Source organism: Pongo pygmaeus, chromosome 2 (assembly GCF_028885625.2).
Source record: "Pongo pygmaeus isolate AG05252 chromosome 2, NHGRI_mPonPyg2-v2.0_pri, whole genome shotgun sequence".
Classification (NCBI taxonomy): domain Eukaryota; kingdom Metazoa; phylum Chordata; class Mammalia; order Primates; family Hominidae; genus Pongo; species Pongo pygmaeus.
In genome coordinates this window covers 78907537-78927526 of record NC_085930.1, presented here as the reverse complement: position 1 = coordinate 78927526, position 19990 = coordinate 78907537, and the positions used below count along the sequence as shown (strand labels likewise).

Genomic DNA, 19990 nt, shown 5'->3' with positions numbered 1-19990 from the left:
TTGGTTGTTCATGCTCTCATTATAACTCCACAGTGAAAATCCTTTCTTTATGTCTGGTGGCTATGCTACTATGATTAGGCCACTTGTTGAATTATGAACATTCTATGCTCATATAATGAAGATCTCAGTGATGAAGATTCCAAATTCAACTCAAACTCAGTGGTTCAAATAATGCACTACTCTCCTGTATTCCAACACAACAGAGTGTCCAACAGATGGAAACTTGTCTCAATACGCTTTTAGGAGAAAATTGATTAGGAAACATTCTGGTTAATTTGAGCATACTTTGCCCGCTTTGTACCAATCATTCATATACATGCACCTTAAAAACCTAAGAATAGGTAGGTAAACATGGCAAGTCCAGTGAAAATTTAGATTAAGTTACCTGTCAATGGAATGGTCTCAGCTAACTCTTCCCCCCAATAATGTAGAGCCTGAAATAATACTGTGAGACCATGGATATCCTAAGATATCTTCAGCTATTGTGCAAACTAAAAGATTTTATGATTCAAAAGGCAAATAACAAATATGTTTCATTTATATGGAAAGACATAAAATACACAAGCTGAGAAGTTAGTGATAAAATGTTAATCTCGATGGAAACTTGGTTTTAAAAAGTCACAACTTTCTAATGAGACTAGGTTGAAAAGCATTGTGATTCACTAAAAAGTTTTGTTTTGTTTTAAGTTCATATACTATGAATGGCATACTGAGTTGTAGCATTTGGCTTTAACTTTAACTTGGTTTTAGACCATCACAGCAGAGCAGCTTTGTATGTGATCAAAGTCACTTATGTTCAAAGATGAAATTTGCATTTTTAGCCACACTAGTTAGTTATGAGAAATAGCACAGCCTATAACTCAGAGAAAATTAGGCTTCTACTGATTTTAACACAACCATTTTAGCTAATTGTTGGTAATTTTTATTTTCAGATATAGCTAGCCACTCTGGGATTCATCCTTAAAACTGTTTGCATTTGTTTAATCTTCCTTCAAACTTCTCTTTCCATGTCTAAATGTGCTTCTAAATATTATAATCTATAATAATTAAACAATTAAGAAAATATAATCTAAGAAAAGTGAATAATGTGCTACCCTCTGCTGATAGGAGCAATGTGGTCAATTTCTGCTTTCTATAAAAAGATTGCAAAATAAACAGAAAAGCGAAAAAGAAAAAAACAGGGAAAGAAAAGACAAAAATAAACCAATTCCAGGCTGATTAGATGCTATCTTATATATCTGGTTATGTGAGGGGGTAGACTCCTTCGTAATCTAATAAAATCCTTTTAATTTCATAGTATATCTGCTCTCAACTTCTAGGTCAGAGATCATTAACCAGTGACCCATGGGCTACATCTGCCCTTCAGACTTGTTTTGTTTTATGCTTAGAGGATTGGCCTATTTATTGCTTTTTTTATTTTTTAATTTAATTTAATTTTATTATTATTATACTTTAAGTTTTAGGGTACATGTGCACAATGTGCAGGTTACTTACATATGTATACATGTGCCATGCTGGTGTGCTGCACCCATTCACTCGTCATTTAGCATTAGGTATATCTCCTAATGCTATCCCTCCCCCCTCCACCTACCCCACAACAGTCCCTAGAGTGTGATGTTCGCATTCCTGTGTCCATGTGTTCTCACTGTTCAATTCCCACCTATGAGTGAGAATATGCGGTGTTTGGTTTTTTGTTCTTGTGATAGTTTACTGAGAATGATGATTTCCAGTTTCATCCATGTCCCTACAAAGGACATGAACTCATCATGTTTTATGCCTGCATAGTATTCCATGGTGTATATATGCCACATTTTCTTAGTCTAGTCTATCATTGTTGGACATTTGGGTTGGTTCCAAGTCTTTGCTATTGTGAATAGAGCTGCAATAAACATACGTGTGCATGTGTCTTTATAGTAGCATGATTTATAGTCCTTTGGGTATATACCCAGTAATGGGATGGCTGGGTCAAATGGTATTTCTAGTTCTAGATCCCTGACAAATTGCCACACTGACTTCCACAAGGGTTGAACTAGTTTACAGTCCCACCAACAGGGTAAAAGTGTTCCTATTTCTCCACATCCTCTCCAGAACCTGTGGTTTCCTGACTTTTTAATGATCGCCATTCTAACTGGTGTGAGATGGTATCTCATTGTGGTTTTGATTTGCATTTCTCTGATGGCCAGTGATGGTGAGCATTTTTTCATGTGTTTTTTGGCTGCATAAATGTCTTCTTTTGAGAAGTGTCTGTTCATGTCCTTCGCCCACTTTTTGATGGGGTTGTTTGTTTTTTTCTTGTAAATTTGTTGGAGTTCATTGTAGATTCTGGATATTAGCCCTTTGTCAGATGAGTAGGTTGCGAAAATTTTCTCCCATTTTGTAGGTTGCCTGTTCACTCTGATGGTAGTTTCTTTTGCTGTGCAGAAGCTCTTTAGTTTAATTAGATCCCATTTGTCAATTTTGGCTTCTGTTGCCATTGCTTTTGGTGTTTTAGACATGAAGTCCTTGCCCATGCCTATGTCCGGAATGGTAATGCCTAGGTTTTCTTCTAGGGTTTTTATGGTTTTAGGTCTAACATTTAAGTCTTTAATCCATCTTGAATTAATTTTTGTATAAGGTATAAGGAAGGGATCCAGTTTCAGCTTTCTACATATGGCTAGCCAGTTTTCCCAGCACCATTTATTAAATAGGGAATCCTTTCTCCATTGCTTGTTTTTGTCAGGTTTGTCAAAGATCAGATAGTTGTAGATATGTGGCGTTATTTCTGAGGGCTCTGTTCTGTTCCATTGATCTATATCTCTGTTTTGGTACCAGTACCATGCTGTTTGGTTACTGTAGCCTTGTAGTATGCTAGCAGAAGGCAAGAAATAAATAAAATCAGAGCAGAATGGAAGGAAATAGAGACACAAAAAACCCTTCAAAAAATTAATGAATCCAGGAGCTGGTTTTTTGAAAGGATCAACAAAATTAATAGACCACTAGCAAGACTAATAAAGAAGAAAAGAGAGAAGAATCAAATAGATGCAATAAAAAATGATAAAGGGGATATCACCACCGATCCCACAGAAATACAAACTACCATCAGAGAATACTACAAACACCTCTACGCAAATAAACTAGAAAATCTAGAAGAAATGGATCAATTCCTCAACACATACACCCTCCCAAGACTAAACCAGGAAGAAGTTGAATCTCTGAATAGACCAGTAACAGGATCTGAAATTGTGGCAATAATCAATAGCTTACCAACCAAAAAGAGTCCACGACCAGATGGATTCACAGCCGAATTCTACCAGAGGTACAAGGAGGAACTGGTACCACTCCTTCTGAAACTATTCCAATCAATAGAAAAAGAGGGAATCCTCCCTAACTCATTTTATGAGGCCAGCATCATCTTGATACCAAAGCCGGGCAGAGACACAACAAAAAAAGAGAATTTTAGACCAATATCCTTGATGAACATTGATGCAAAAATCCTCAATAAAATACTGACAAACCAAATCCAGCAGCACATCAAAAAGCTTATCCACCATGATCAAGTGGGCTTCATCCCTGGGATGCAAAGCTGGTTCAATATATGCAAATCAATAAATGTAATCCAGCATACAAACAGAACCAAAGACAAAAACCACATGATCATCTCAGTAGACGCAGAAAAGGCCTTTGACAAAATTCAACAACCCTTCATGCTAAAAACTCTCAATAAATTAGGTATTGATGGGACGTATCTCAAAATAATAAGAGCTATCTATGACAAACCCACAGCCAATATCATACTGAATGGGCAAAAACTGGAAGCATTCCCTTTGAAAACTGGCACAAGACAGGGATGCCCTCTCTCACCACTCCTATTCAACATAGTGTTGGAAGTTCTGGCCAGGGCAATTAGGCAGGAGAAGGAAATAAAGGGTATTCAATTAGGAAAAGAGGAAGTCAAATTGTCCTTGTTTGCAGATGACATGATTGTATATCTAGAAAACCCCATCGTCTCAGCCCAAAATCTCCTTAAGCTGATAATCAACTTCAGCAAAGTCTCAGGATACAAAATCAATGTACAAAAATCACAAGCATTCTTATACACCAATAACAGACAAACAGAGAGCCAAATCATGAGTGAACTCCCATTCACAACTGCTTCGAAGAGAATAAAATACCTAGGAATCCAACTTACAAGGGACGTGAATGACCTCTTCAAGGAGTACTACAAACCACTGCTCAATGAAATAAAAGAGGATACAAACAAATGGAAGAACATTCTATTTAGTGCTTTTATAAAATTAAAATTTAGTCCCCAACATTTAAAATGTCAAGACAATTCAGGTAAAGGACAGATTCTGCTTTATTTTGAAAAGAGATTAGCTTTGGTAATTCTGTCCTGCATTTTCTCATTCATCATTTCATTTATTGAACAAATATTGAATGAGCATCTACTACATTCCAGGCACACTGCCAGTTTGTAGGAATGTAGCAGTGAACAACATAGTCTTTTAATCTGTAAGAGAGACAAAAATAAACAAATAGAAAAGATGTAAAATGTCAGGTAATCAAAACTGTGGTGAAAATACAGAGGGTAGAAAGCAGTTTTTAGGAAACGATACTGAAGCAGTGACCTGGATGATGGGAGAAAACTGTACAGACCTGGGGGAAGGGTCTGGGTGAAAACATTCACAGCACCTAAAGGTAAGGCAAGATCAGTGTGAGAGAAGTGCAGGGAAGAGGAAGGAGATCACATATGGGAACCAGGACAGAGCCCTTGGAACAAAGGTAAGGAGTAAAATTTATTTTAGTCTTTATGAGAAACCATTGGAGATTTTGTCCAGGGAGGTATCTATATGTTCAGCATGAAATTATAGGAAACATTCTAGTTGTTGGATGGAGATGAGGAAATTACAGCAGTGGGGCAGTACTAGAAAGAGTGATAGTTACAGGGTATGTCAGAAGCTACTGCCACAGGGGAGGTGAGAGGAGAGCTGACTCTCATTCACAAGTGGTACTGGTGGGAAGAGTGAGCAGTGGCCAGATTCTGGGTATATTTTGAAGATAAATGCAATTAAGTTTATTGCTAAATAGATGTGGAATATGAGAGAGACAGAGCTGAAACATGGCTCTCAGTTTGGATCTTAACAACACAACAAATGTGCCCTCTTACCAAGGTGTAGAACATCAGAAAAGAGCAAGTTTATGGGCAAAATCAAAATTATGGTTTGAAAATATAAGCTTGAGATATCTACTGATACCCAGAGATGTGGACACTGGAGTTCAGGGCAGAGGTCAAGCTGGGAAATATAATTTTAGAAGTAATAAAATGACTCAAAATGGGGAGCTGTGTAGTGATAGTCCCTTTTATTATTATTTTTGACAGCAAGTCTCGCCCTGTCACTCAGGCTGGAGTGCAGTGGTGCGAACTCAGCTCACTGCAACCTCCATCTCCCAAGTTCAAGCGATTTTCCTCCCTCAGCCTCCCAAGTAGCTGGGACTACCAACATAAGCCACCGTGACCAACTGCGAGTCCCCTTTAGAAAGAGCAAGCTGATACAGTTTGGATGTGTGTCCTTCCCCAAATCTCATATTGAAATGCAATGCCAAGTGTTGCAGGTGAGGCCTGGTGGGAGGTCATTAGATCATGGGGGTGGTTTCTCGGAAGTGGTTTAGGACCATCCCTCTTGGTATTGTCCTTGCGATAGTGAGTGAGTTTTGCTGAGAGATCTTACAAGTGTGTGGATCCTCCCCACTGTTCTCTTGCTCCTGCTCTGGCCATGTGACGTGCCTGCTCCCGCTTCACCTTCTGCCATGATTCTAAGTATCCTGAGATCTCCCCAGAAGCCAGCCATGTAAGCAGATGCCAGCATCATACTTCCTGTACAGCCTGCAGAACCATAAGCCAATCAGAACTTTTTTACTTATAAATTACCCAGTCTCAGGTATTTCTTTATAGCAATGTGAGAACAGACTAATACATGTGCCTTCTCTGGTCCATCCCAGACCCTAATACTCCTTATTGCTTAAACAAAACTTGCTTCACTCACTAACACTATTTTCCTAAGCAACAGAACTGGATAAAAAATAAAAAAGAGTTCAAGAAAAGGTAGAATTCTAGTTCCACAAATTGCAGAGCAATGTTGGTTAAAATACAACAAAATTAAATCAAATGCATACCTAAGCAAAAATAGAAAGCCACAAAGCAGACTTATAAATTCTACAGTTTACACCGTGGTTGCTGGAACAGTGTAATTAGGGCTTGGAGGATACCAGGATTAGTTTGGTAACCTGGTAGCTTAGGTTCAGTTGCCCATGTGGAAAGAAGAGATGAGATCTTAAGCCTAGGGAATTGCCATTTAGAAATAAGACATTTTGCACACATCCTGCATCGCTGCAAGGCTATACTTATGGGGAAAGGACTAGAAAATTAACTTGTTCATCTCTTTCTCATTGAAGTTGAGTGTAATATAGATAGAAGGAATGGTGGAAATGAGTATTATTTCAACCAAAAATTCAATCTGCTGGGCCTATATCTCACATGGTTTGGGGTTTCATATTTATGTAATATACAGTCGATTTTTCTTCTTCATGGATTTCATATTTGAAAATGCACCAACTCACTAAAATTTATTTGTGACCCCAAAATCAGTATGTGCAGCACTTTCAAGGTAATTCACAGGCACGTGCAGAGTGGTGAAAAAGTAGGGTTTCCTCATATGCACATTCCCAGCCGAAGCTGACCGAAGTGACATTCTGCCTTCTTGTTTCAGCTCTCATTATAAACAAATGTCCTTTTCACCATACATTTTGTGCCACATTTTTCATATGTTTGCACCGTGTTTGGTGATCTTGCTGTTTAAAATGGCCCCCAGGTATAGTACTGAAATGCAGTCTAGTGTTTCTATGTGAAAGAAGTTTGTGATGTGCTCTATGGAGAAAATATAGGTGTTAGCTAAGCTTCATTCAGGTATGAGTCATAGTGAGGTTGGCCATGAGTTCAGTGGTAATGAAGCAACAATATATAAGGTGTCTTTAAAGAGAAACACACACAAAACAAGGTGAGGTACTGTTTGATTGAGGAAAATGTTGAGAGGCTCACAGGAACCTAATCCTGTATTTCCCTTAGGAGCAATAGTTCAGTATTCATTAATTCAGTGTTAGCAGTGACTTTATAGAACATAACTACCATGAGTAATGAAAATTGACTATTTATGGTGGGCTACATCAAGCAAATATACTAACATAAGACAGTTCCCACATTGGTATAGCCCTGAGGTTCCTGGCAGCAGCAATAACAGCTGCTAGGTAAGGACACTACTTAAACAGAGGCTAACAAGAATCAAATGTTTGTCCAGGTAGGTAGAAACTCTGCTAAAGATCAAATTCGCATCAAAAATTTAAAAAGACAAAAATATTCACTACAACAAGAGTCAGCAGATCAACAAATCACAGGTTAGCATTTGCAATATTCTGATCTAACAGAACAACACTATGAATGAATACCTAAATACTTTAGAGTTAAACAAATAAAGTAACAAAGGAAAATGAGAGAGGGGTCAAATAATCATAAAATAATGATACTCTGAATAAAGAACAGAAACACATGAAAAAGAATCAGATAGAATGTCTCGACACGGAAAATATATTCATTAAAATTAAAACCTCAAAGGGTAGCTTAATAACAAGTTAGGCAGAGATGATGGAAGAATTAATATAGTATAGGCTAGAGCTAAGCAGTTAACATGGAAGAACACAAAGAGATACAGAATAGAAAATATGAAAGAGAGGTAAAAAGAGATAGAATAGATAATGAGAAGATTCAAAATACACTCAAAAGGAAAACCAGGAGGAGTAAAGAATAGGCATGGGGGATAAGCAAAAGTGGAAGACATATATATGGCTGGGAATTTTCCAGAGTTTCCGTAAGACATGCATCCCAAGAATTACTTTCTAGAATTGTATAAAAATGATAATCGCATGCATTATGTGCTAGGCAGTGTTCCAGGTGCTTGACATATATTAGCTTACTTAATCCACACACCTACTGAGATAAATTTTATTATCCTGTGTGTACAGAAAAAGAACCTTAGAGGTTTAGAATTTGCCCAAAGTCACATGGCTGCTAAATGATTAACATAAGCTTCAGACCCAGAAAGTAAGCTACTGTGTCTGTGCCTTGAGCAATACACTTTACAAAAAAATAATTTTTTGGCAAATGAGGGCAAAATAAACACACTTTAAGGCCAAAGAGGAAAAGAGATGAAAAATAAAACAGTACTGACCAGCAAGAGGAACTCAGTAAAAGGATTTCTAAAAGATACAGATCCCGTCATTATGTTGAGTGAAGTAAGCCAGGCACAGAAAGACAAACATTGCATATTATTTGTGGGATCTAAAAATAAAAACTCATGGGCTTAAATAAGGATGGTTAGTAGAGGCTGGGAAGGGTAGTGGGGGATTAGGGGTAGTTAGGGAGGTGGAGATGGTTAATGGGTAAAATAAAAAGAGTTAGAAAGAATAAGATGTGCTAACTGCACATTTGAAAATAACTGAAAGAGTATAATTGGATGGTTTATAACATGAAGGATAAATGCTGGGGTGGGGGAATACCCCATTCTCCATAATGTGATTATTACACATTGCATGTCTGTATCAAAATGTCTCATATACCCCATGAATATATACACCTACTATGTATCCACAACAATTAAAAATTTAAAAAATTTTAAAAAATACAGATCTCAAAGAAAGAAAATGCTTCCAGATGCAAGAATGGGTGCAAGGGAAACAGTAAACACAGGAGTAAAGCTAAACAAACATCAGTTATGTGAAATAACAATAACGCTCTAGGGGAAACACAGAAGTCATTTCTCTCTTAGTCTTGAAATATTCCCAAACTAGGACTTACTAGTAGGTAAGAGATAGTCTATAAAGGCATAAACCCACAAAGACAGGACAACAGAATAACAAAGTACAAATGTAAATGTTAGAAAACAGGTGTGATGATATTAAATGGTTTGGCATCATGGAGAAAGATGACTTTTAAGCTTTTAGTGAGCAAAGCATGGAAGTGATTGATGCGTGCGCAGAATCCTCAACGGCTCAGGACTGGGGGTAGCAGGCACATCTGGAAAAGGAAATGAAATATGACAATGGGAAGGTAAGAATTTGAAGCTGCAGTTAGGAATTCAGGTTCTCTGTCCTGTCCACATAGCCAGGTGAGTGCCCTCCTCCACACTAGAAGAAAAGAGGCTTATTCTCAAAAAACGGTAAGGAGAGGCTGTCTGAACTGCAGGTGATGTTTTGTGGAGGGTCTTATAAGGTATATTAAATGCATGTATGCACACTGAATTCTGCAGTCCCCCAAGGCCTCTTTTCTACTTAGCTCCCAGGAGCCAGTGGAGGCTTCTGCCCTCAAGGAAGAAAACTGGATTTCTTTCCCCTCTTGGGAATCTGACTTTCTCAAAAAGAAAGAGGTAATAATGAGGTGAGCCCAGTGAGATGAGCGACACTATAGCGACCCTCCTGATGACAAACTCTGCTCAGGCACATATAAGTTTCCATTAGGTTTTTAGTTCCACACTCCTAAGTTTGTGCCAACAACCAAATATAACCAGATAGCTGCAAAAAGATTTCTCACTTGAAAGAGAGAAACAAACCAACACAAAACTAAAATGAAACAACCTGGATAAAACAGTTTGTATGAGGGAAGAAAACATAAAAGCAACTAACCATCATTTATATCTTCATGTGGATATGAGAAGCTATTACAACTATTACACTAGAATATGCTACAGAAAGGAAATTTCAAATATAAAAGTCTCTTAAATTGTAAAAATATTATGATAGGTATTAAAAACTCAATAGAAGTGTTTAAAGAAAGGACTAAAGTAGTCTATCAAGAATAGAGATAAAAGTCAAAGAGAAGGAAATTTGAACAGACTGCCTGGGGGAGGGAGGAAGGGTTGAGAGAAACAATCTATTCCAGGTGGTTCAAGATGCAAGTAATAATATGTGTGAAATAGAAAACAGAGAAAACTAAAGACAGGAAATCATAAAATCTCCCATAATTAAAGGACTCATGTTTTGAAACTACAAGGACCCACAGAGAAACCAGATGTGAAATAAAATTCGACCCATAACAAATCAAGTCATTGTGGAATTTGGTTAGGTTGGTGCAAAAGTAACGTGTTTTTTGCCATAATAGAAAACTAGGGGCAAAGAGAAAATCTAGAAGCTTCCCTAGAGAAATACAGGCCTCTCTATACAAGATACCACAAATCAAAATGTCATCAGACTTCACAACAGCACAGCAAGCTAGTTAGCAAGGAGAAGTATCTTCAACATTCTGAAAGAAAAAGATTTGTAACATATTATTCATACTAAGTTAAGCCAAGTCTCTCGATTGAGTATGCCAGTATACTAATTTTTAGAACACATGTTCTAGAACAATAAAAAATATCATGCATCCTTTTTCAGGACATGGAGGATGTGACACCCTAAAACAATGAACACCAAGAAAGAAGAAGATGTGGAATGTGGGTGTCGGGGGGTGGACAGAGCAGAGATTTGTAGGGGATAATTAGAGTGAGTGATGGTGAAAGGAGATACCAGAAAGACAATTTTGTTGCTGATATACAGGAAAACCAATCCAACTGGAGCATTCCGATGGCTCTAGGATATAATTCCCCAAGAAGATAAAACTAACAGAATATTCTGATTACATCTCAGTATCTGAGAGGACATCCAAAAATTTGGCCAAAATTTTGGTTGACTTAAGTATGAGACTACAGAAAATCAATAAGTAAAATAATGTAATAAGACTACTATTAGAAAAAAAAAATCATGCATGAAAGGAAAAATATTCAGAATTATTGTTTGCTGCAAAACTCATCTCTGGATATCCTTTACAAAGTCAGAGTGATGTAAACACTGAATATTGACCTAACTGAAATTATGGCCCAATAAAATCCTATAATAACATGGCCTAAGCTGATGCTTATTCAAATATGAATCAACTGGAAACTGGTTCCAGTCTTCTACAGTCTTCTTCCCATCTTCTAGTTTCAAACACAGGCAGGCTAAAATCTGTATCCTCTGTGAAGTTTTGGGTGTGGGCTGGTTTGAGAAACTGTCTTGTGATCACTGGGGACTCTATCCAGTTGTGGCATATTCAGTGAAATGCAATGTGCATTTGACTTTTTTTCTTTATGTATTTTGTAAGAATTATGGCTTTTGTAAAAATTTATGGATTTTGTAAGCCTCATAATAATGCAATATCATATTGCTGTGGTGGTAAGGTGGTGGTAGAAGAGTGTTGTAGCATCAGCTGGCGTAGTTAATGGTCAACAGTAATACTTAAAACTGAAAAAACAAAATCAATAAGTGGCAATATAAGCAAGTTATTCACACACATTTAGATAAATACCAAAAGAAACAGTGAAAATGTTGAAAGTAGTTTCTTCTAAAAAGGAAAAATAGAGAAAATATGGACAAAAGCTTGATGTTTTCCTTAAAAATAAAAAATGTAGATGTTTGCACATGCTCACGTTATTTCTGATATAGAAGAAAAACTAGAAGATAAATGGAACATTAGCACTAATGTCTAATTCACAGGGTTAAAAATTCAGCAAAAATATTCAGCAAAAATAGTACAGGATTCTCTAGGTGGGCTATACTGTTTAAAACATTATAATCCTCATTGTTGGAGATATTGATTAACTTTAGATTTTGTTAAACATAGATACTAAAATTTCTAGGGAAGTTACTATAAGAAAATAAGTAGGATGTATAATATCCAATGCTTTTGAGGGAGAAAGTAGTTCAACCAATCCACGTGAAAGGAAGAAAGAAAAAAAAGAACATAAAAATCAGACCAGATTAATATAACAATATTAATATATTAACATATAAACTAGAAGGCAAAATGCTCTATTGAAGATAGTGTCACCACTTGTTGACAAAAAAATACAGTCACTCTAAATTTTGAGACACAAATAATTGACTAAATACATACAGTTTAAATAGAAATACCAGGAGAAACTAAAAAAGCCACCATCAATCTGAGAGAAAAATGATAGATTAGGCATCAGTAATGATATAGGTGATTTGAGCAACATAATTAACAAATTTAACCCAATGAACATATGGAGAACACCACACTCAGTATTTAGAGAATATCCATTTTTTTAAGGACATATGAATCATTTATTAAAAAAACTAATCATATGTTGGGCCACAGAAAAAATATCAACAATTTCCAAGAATTAATATCTTACAGTCCATTCTCTGGTCAATGGGCTACTAGGTTAGAAATCAGTATCAAAAGATGACTAGTAGAACTCCACGTTTGGAAATTTAAAATACGTGTCACATCTGGTAACTCACAAATCAAAGAAAATCATAATGGAATTATAACATTTACTGAACTGAAACAGAACAAATTTGCTATATGTCTAATTCTTTGAATACCGCTAAAACTGTACTTTCAGGGAAATTTAAAACCATACAAATTTATATCAGAAGAGAATAAAGTATAGAAAAGAATAAGTTAACCATACAAGTTAAGTAATTAGAAAAGAACTATAAAAAATACAACAACTTTGGAAGAACAATAGATAAGAGAAAAATGAATGAAATAGAGCATAGAAATTTGAAAGTGAGGAATAATAACATCAAATTCTAACAAACTATATTCTAAAAGTGTACCAAGATAATATTTATAAGAGAACATTAAATATATGTCTAGATAAAGCAGAAATGAGAAAAATAATTTTAAAACTTTTGAAACATTTTTTACCAGTATATTAGAAAACATAAATGAAATGGATAAAATTCCTGGAAAAAATACAACTTATCAGAAAGAAATAACACTCAATACATTCAATGAATAGTTAAAGCATTTCCTCAAAGAAAACTCCAAACCTAAGTTTTACACCTTTTTCAAGGAAAAGATAATTCCAATATTTCTCAACATTTTCTAGTGAATAGAAAAAATAAGGAATAATCTCCAGGTCACTTTTGGAGGTGAAAATAACTTTGAAAGTAAAGCCAAAAAAGGATAGCTAGAAAAGGATAAATAGGCAAAAGTACTACAGAAAATATTAGCAAACAGCTAACATCCAGGTATTTTTTAAAACTGCATAAACTCCAACTTGAAACTAACCCAGGAATAGAAGGTCACCTAATACTAGTAAATGTTCACCATATTAACATATTAAAGGAGAAAGACAGCATCACTATCCCAGTAAAACTAAGAAGAGAATTTAAAATAATAAATCATTCATTATAAAAACTAAACTAGCTGATAAATACGTGATAAAGGGAATCTATAAAATCTAGGGTAAACATATCAGATGTATGGCCTTTTCACTTTCATTTGATCACAACCACTATTTTCAAGCCACTTGAACATTAAGATACAATTTCTTTAGTTTTTCACTAGTGTTAAAAGTGGAGCATCAACCATATTTTCATTTACTCATTTACCCATGAAGGACACAGAAGTACTTTCTCCATAGCTGAGAGAAACAAAGAAGTTACGGCTAATCACATAAATATACAACATAGTCAAGAGAAGAGACACAGCTAAATTGAACAATTAGAGAACATTTTTCAATGACAGCACTTGAACATCCATTTGCCTGCAGCAAAGACAGTTAAGATTCCTCTGAAGTCATGAGCATCCTACTGTTACAAGGGTCTCCATTCTAATCCCTTCTTTCAGTTAGCATATTACTTTTTCTTCAAGCCTATGAAGTTAAAGCAATGCTCTACTGTAGCTAATCATTTGGAATTACTGATGTAGTAATTATCTTCTACTTCTTTTCTCATCTTCTTTGGTTTCTTTATCAGAAATCTATGTCCCAACCACATGAATATTAAAAAACATTTTTTATCTTTCCAGTCCAATGTGGTGTCAGGTGAAGAATACCCAATGTTGCTTCTTGTAACTTCCAAATAAAACACTTAGAAAAACACCAAAAATGCAGAAAAAAACAAAAAATATAATTTCACTGTACAGCAACACAGCTAAGCAATCAAATGTCAATATATAGGGAATAAATAAAACTTGTAAAGCAGAGGGGGACAGAATGAGGGGAAACCCAAGGTATTCAACGTTACATCTTAGGTTTGCTTTATGAAAGGGAGATTTATAATAAAGGTAGGAAAATAGTTTCTACTTCACTCTCACTCACCTTATGTATCCTCACATGGTGCACCCCAACTCAGAAACTCAAGGACAGTACCAAACAAAGAAAATGAATAATTTCTGTTGGGAGAAGCAATCTGCCATGTGCTCTGGGCTCTCTTGCAAGTTTTTGCTGGGTGTGCCAAGAAGGAATGAATGGTCTAACCGCTCATTGCTATGCCCTCATCTCAGGGATGTGTTTGCAGAGAGCAACCTGGGGGGTTAAGGTAATGTCTCCCTCTAGGACAAGGACCAGGCTTGCTTACTGTCTGCTGTAGAAGAGATGGATTATGTAAGCCCAATGTTTCTCATAGATGGCTGCAGTGTCTACCCTAGCCTTATTGCATTTATCTGTGGGACTTGGAGTTAAGGGGAACTCAATCAAACACGCTGAACCTCATGATGCTTTATGTTCTAAGAATAATAAAGTCCTTAGTCACTGACCTGGGAGCCTCATGTCTTCTTCCAGACTCTATGAAACAGTAAGACTAGCTTATTAGCTCCTAAGTAGATTAAAATCCCATCCCTCATTCAACAACTTCACCCCACTCTGCCTAAATAAAGTGCTGGCCAAGAACTAGGGGCAGAGTGCGAGAGGTGAAAGATAATTTTAGAGGTATTTTCTCATACACATCATATTCTTTTTTTCTCTTACAAGTCATACTTTTCAGGAGGGGCTGACTGAGGAAATACCTGTAAGTTAATTATATTTCTTCATATGTTATCAGGTATGAAATTAAGAATCCATAGTAGAAAAACATCACTAGAGGAATGTATGTATCACTTCATAAGAGGAATGACTCCTAGAAACAAGGAATTAGGCTGGGAATTGCTCATCTCCCACTCTTCACAGGGCAAAGACTGCAGGGCCTGGGTAGTCCACCAACACCATCTTGTAGACAAAGACTGAGTTTAGACACGATTTGTTTTAGAACCTATTGCACATACTTAAGCATAAAAATGGAAACACCAAATGGAAGCGGTGGAGGAAACCCTGCCTCTAAGATCATAAATAGCATTTCAGAAAACTGACTGTATCTTCAAAAGAATACAAAAAGATGTGGCACCTATGAATCAGGAACAGGAAGTCATAGGAAAGAACAGGCTGAGATGAAAAGAATTTCAAAGAATGGGACACAAAAAAAGAAATCCAATATAGATGATCATGCCATTTGAAAATATAAATTGAACATAAAACTAAAATATATAAAAGGAAACTCTCCTGAACTGTATACAAAACGTATATGTACAAAAAAAGAATTTTTCAAGTTCTAAGCAAAGTAAATTAAAATAACCTAAACTTAGCTATATGCTGGAAATCTATATGTTTTAAACTAAAAAGATGAAGAAAAAATAATCCTATATACAACCAAGTGAACCCCAAAATATGAGGGGTGGTGGTGAGCTCCCCAAAACCGGAAATTAGCCTGGCCACCTTCCTCTCCTCAGCAGCACTAGTTCCAGAAGACAACAGAGCAAAACACTTGGAATTATCTGTTAAATAGCTCCAAGACTCAACATTTATTATCAACCAAATGATGTCCTCACTTTCAAGGGAATATGATGACATTCCTTAAAATGAAAAAGCATGAAACATACTTGAATATTTTAATGTAACATAGTAGATGTTACAAATATTTTAAAATTTATTGAGAAATTTTAAAAAATAAGAATATAAAAATAAGAAGAGGTCTGGTAGTTGGCACTAATGCCAGGTAAAACATAGACACATCATAGATTTTTGCAAAATTCTGGTTAACAACTATATGCATATACGCAATTATCTATGAGAAGACTATTACATATATATTTATACATATACAAGCATATATATTCCTATATACATTAAAATAACATAATTTAAATCAATAACCATGGAAATTGCACTAAGACTGCAAAATATAGCGCAAGAGGAAAAAGGAAACCAAACGCTTTGTTTATAATGGAGAAACTTTGAAAAAATAAACTTAAATTCTGTCTATTAGAGAAATATATACAAAGTACTTTAGTAAATTTAAGAGTAACTAGTTGTATAATATAAACATCACATGTAGCTTTCGAAATATGCAGGGAAGATACAATTAAAAAATATTTTGCCTACAGAAAAAAATAAAGAGAAAACAAAGGAAAAAACGAAATAAATATGAAAAACAGAACACACAGAATATAATGGCACAAGCAAAGCCAACCCTTGCCATTGTTAAAATAGAAAGCAAAAGAACAGACTAGGCATTAAATGACCTAGCATTAATTTAATAAAAAGTTTATGGGGAAAACAGAAAGAACACTGCCTCATTATCAGAACACATGCATTGCAATTTCAGAATTATTGAGGTATCAATAACTACAAGAAATCTCAGAACCAAGGTAATCATGATATGCATTATGTACAAAATACACAACTAAAATAAAGACAGACTAATAAAAAGAAACAAAAAAAAGAGTAAATAAGCAAAGATAAAAAATAAATTGAGCCTCTGGGTCCAAGTCCAAATTTCCTAGAGAAAGCATGTGACTTTCTCAGGTTGGGCTATGTGTCCACCTAGGTCCAAATAACATGGTACAAAATGGCTTCCAGAGCCCAGGCCTCAGTGGGAGCTGTGCTGAGGGTAATTTGTGAGGTCATCTGTGACAAGACCCCAGAGGAGTCAACAACATGTCACCACATATGGTAATTTCTTCTTGTTCTCACAGTCTTTCTTCCTTAATATTTTCAGGTTTGTCAGATGGAATTTTCTAAAAGTTCCTCAAAAGCAAGGACCATGTCTGACAGTTCTTTCACATTTTTTACACAGTAAAATGCACATAGTAGCTGCTCAATAAAAATATCCTCAACTGCATTCTTTTCTGTTCCCTAAACAGAATCCTTGTGAAATACTAAAACAGAACACACACACACACACCTACATGCACACATGCACACCTGCATACACACAGACATACACACACACATACACACATTTTAAGCTCTGATTTGAACACTACAAAATGTCCAAAAAACATACTGAATTGCTTTCTCAGTCTATTTATTGAATAAAACCCATGCATTATGTTTGAAATCCAAAACAACTACACAAATTACATATTTTCTAATGCTGGATTTGCTAGACATGTGAACATAAACTTACAGGCAAACTGAAGTTTGGCTTCTCTGCTGACGATTGTTCCAAGTGAATTTGTTGCAAAACATTGGTAAGTTCCTGTATCCCAATTTCTGTTGGGATTAATAACCACAAGATTTCCTCCATTCAACTTATAACGATGTTCCATACTCATATCAATATCACTTCCATTCAGCTTCCATCTGTAAAACAAATATCAAGGTTTTCCCCTCCTTAGTATTTTTAACTTAAAAGAAGGCTCTCCATTATAAAATCTACTTTATACATTATCCCTCATATAAGTAAAAAGTGATACACATATTATTCTAGTGTTACATAACTGAAGATCAAATATGTCCAAATATTTACCAGAAATGAAAAGTAAAAGCACAGTAGAAGGTGCAACAGAGTAGCATCTAGAAGTTAAAGTTTTTAAAGGTTTCTTAGGAGGTGGCAATGATTTCATTTGTTCACTGGGGAAAAATTAGGCTAGGTCTGTATAGGCAAAGATGAAGTAGAAAGTTGAGATAATTATCTCAGATATTTTAGGCCAAGATCCTGCTGACAATGAAGGAAGAAAACAGCACATTTCTTTGATTTATCCAGATTGACTGAGCACATTTAATAAATTAATTCGGTAAGTGCTCAACTATCCATTTCAATTTGTCTGGGTAAATACCTGTCCCCGAAGCATTCTCCACTATTTTAAGCCATTACAGTGCTATTTACAAAATGGTACACTGTGGTAAATGACCATAAACACCACCTAGGGGGTCGGAAAAGTAAAGGCACTAACCCCAGAGTCATATTTATCAATGAGAAGCCTAAAGATAGATGAAGAGAGAAGCTGGTTTTTAAATAAGCGTTTTTAAGCTGAAAGTTTTTAAACAGTAAGTATGCTTGACATATCACAGTACTTCACCTTTAAATACGCATTCATATCTCACAATCTCAAGAACACATTACCATAAAAAACATGGCACCCACCTCCTAGATGACCCAATTTTTATAATAAAGTTACACTGCCATCAGTTCTGTAAATTGTAGCATATTATAACAATGGTCATATCAATTATTTTTTATAATAATTTGCCAAAAATGAAAAATATAATGCCCATTTTATAGATAATGATTTTAATAAAGCAACTGTGTGAGTTGACAACTGTCCCCAAAACTATTAATTGGTGGGATCAGGAGTGGCACCTACTTGAATTCCAGCTCAGAGTTCTTCAATGATGTTATGGGCCATCCAAAAATTATTGCTTTAATAGATACAATATTTAACCTGCACATATTTTGTGAAAACATATAAAGAGATGAAATATGAACATCATCTCAAATAGAAGTGCATAAAGTTAAATGGAATATTATACAACTGTGAAAGTGGGCCACTTTTATAAACATGGATGACTCAAACAATGTTGCATAAAAAGGTAAATTAAAAAATTCAGTTGAATACCATTTATGTGAAGTTTTAAAACACAGTTGAGGTTTATAATTTTCAGACCCTTTAAAATACACTTACTACATTATAATGTATAATACATTATAATATAGAATCATTATACATTATAATTATTTTATATATTTTATATATAATTATACAGTATAATATATTAGTATTATATAATTAATTATAAGTGTATTTTAAAAGGTATGAAAATTATAAACCTCAACTTTTTTTTTTCCTGAGATGGAGTCTAACTCTGTCTCCCAGGCTGTAGTGCAGTGGCGCGATCTCAGCTCACTGCAAGCTCCGCCTCCCGAGTTCATGCAATTCTCCTGCCTCAGTCTCCAGAGTAGCTGGGACTACAGGTGCCTGACACCATGCCTGGCTAATTTTTTTGTATTTTTAGTAGAGACAGGGTTTCACTGTGTTAGCCAGGATGGTCTCAATCTCCTGAACTCGTGATCCACCTGCCTCGGCCTCCCAAAGTGCTGGGATTACAGGCGTGAGCCACCGCGCCGGGCCACAAACTTCAACTTTAATGTATTTTAAAGCTCTCATGGAGAGAAAGTAAAATGTGTTTAGGGGGCCTACACTGGGAAATTTAGCTTTTTTGGTTTTAGTTCTTAATTTAGTTCTTAAATTAAGAAGTAATTATATGGATGTTTATCATTATGCCCTATGGTATGTCTATATCATTTTCTGTATATGAAATAATGCATAATGAAGTTTTAATGACTGAGTAGTAAAGAAAATGGGTGAGTTTATAAATTTAATCCGTACTGCTCAAAGTAATATTTTATCATTTGCTAATTTTAAAAATCAAGGCTTTCTCACTTTTTCTTTTTTCCTTCACATATGAACTCCTCAGGTCTTAAAGCAATATTTTTAATAAGACCCAAATGAAATTAAGAGAACAAACTGGAGGTTCCAACTCTTCTCTTTTGAACTGGAACAAAATTAGAAAAGCTACAACATCTTTTTCATTTATGGCAGATTCCTGCTGTTGGTTTTTGTTTGGTTTACTTGTAAAGTAACTCTCTTATTATCCTTCCCAAATCAAGACCATATCTCATGAACATTTGTGTCACTATGTCTCATTTTGATTTTAAGTCTACCCTTAAGGTTTGAATTTGAACTGGGAGCACTCATAAACCTTCTTTCATCTTATTCCATCCCAAGTCCTAGAACTACAGAAATTCAGAAAAGCAAGTAAAATAAAGAAAAAGTGTCCATTCACACTATTTGTGAATACTATGAAACACAATATGGTCT

At 35.4% G+C, this 19990-nt stretch overlaps 1 protein-coding gene across 4 annotated transcripts in view; it reads right to left on the bottom strand.

Moving 5' to 3' along the window:
• CNTN3 (contactin 3) overlaps positions 1 to 19990 on the bottom strand; it is a 353916-nt gene that overhangs the window by 204310 nt on the left and 129616 nt on the right. For all 4 annotated transcript variants that reach the window (XM_054483033.2, XM_063661832.1, XM_063661833.1 and 1 more), the window contains exon 4: positions 17296 to 17471. In XM_054483033.2, the coding sequence (XP_054339008.1) occupies positions 17296 to 17471 (176 nt within the window). The remainder of the gene's footprint in view (positions 1 to 17295; positions 17472 to 19990) is intronic.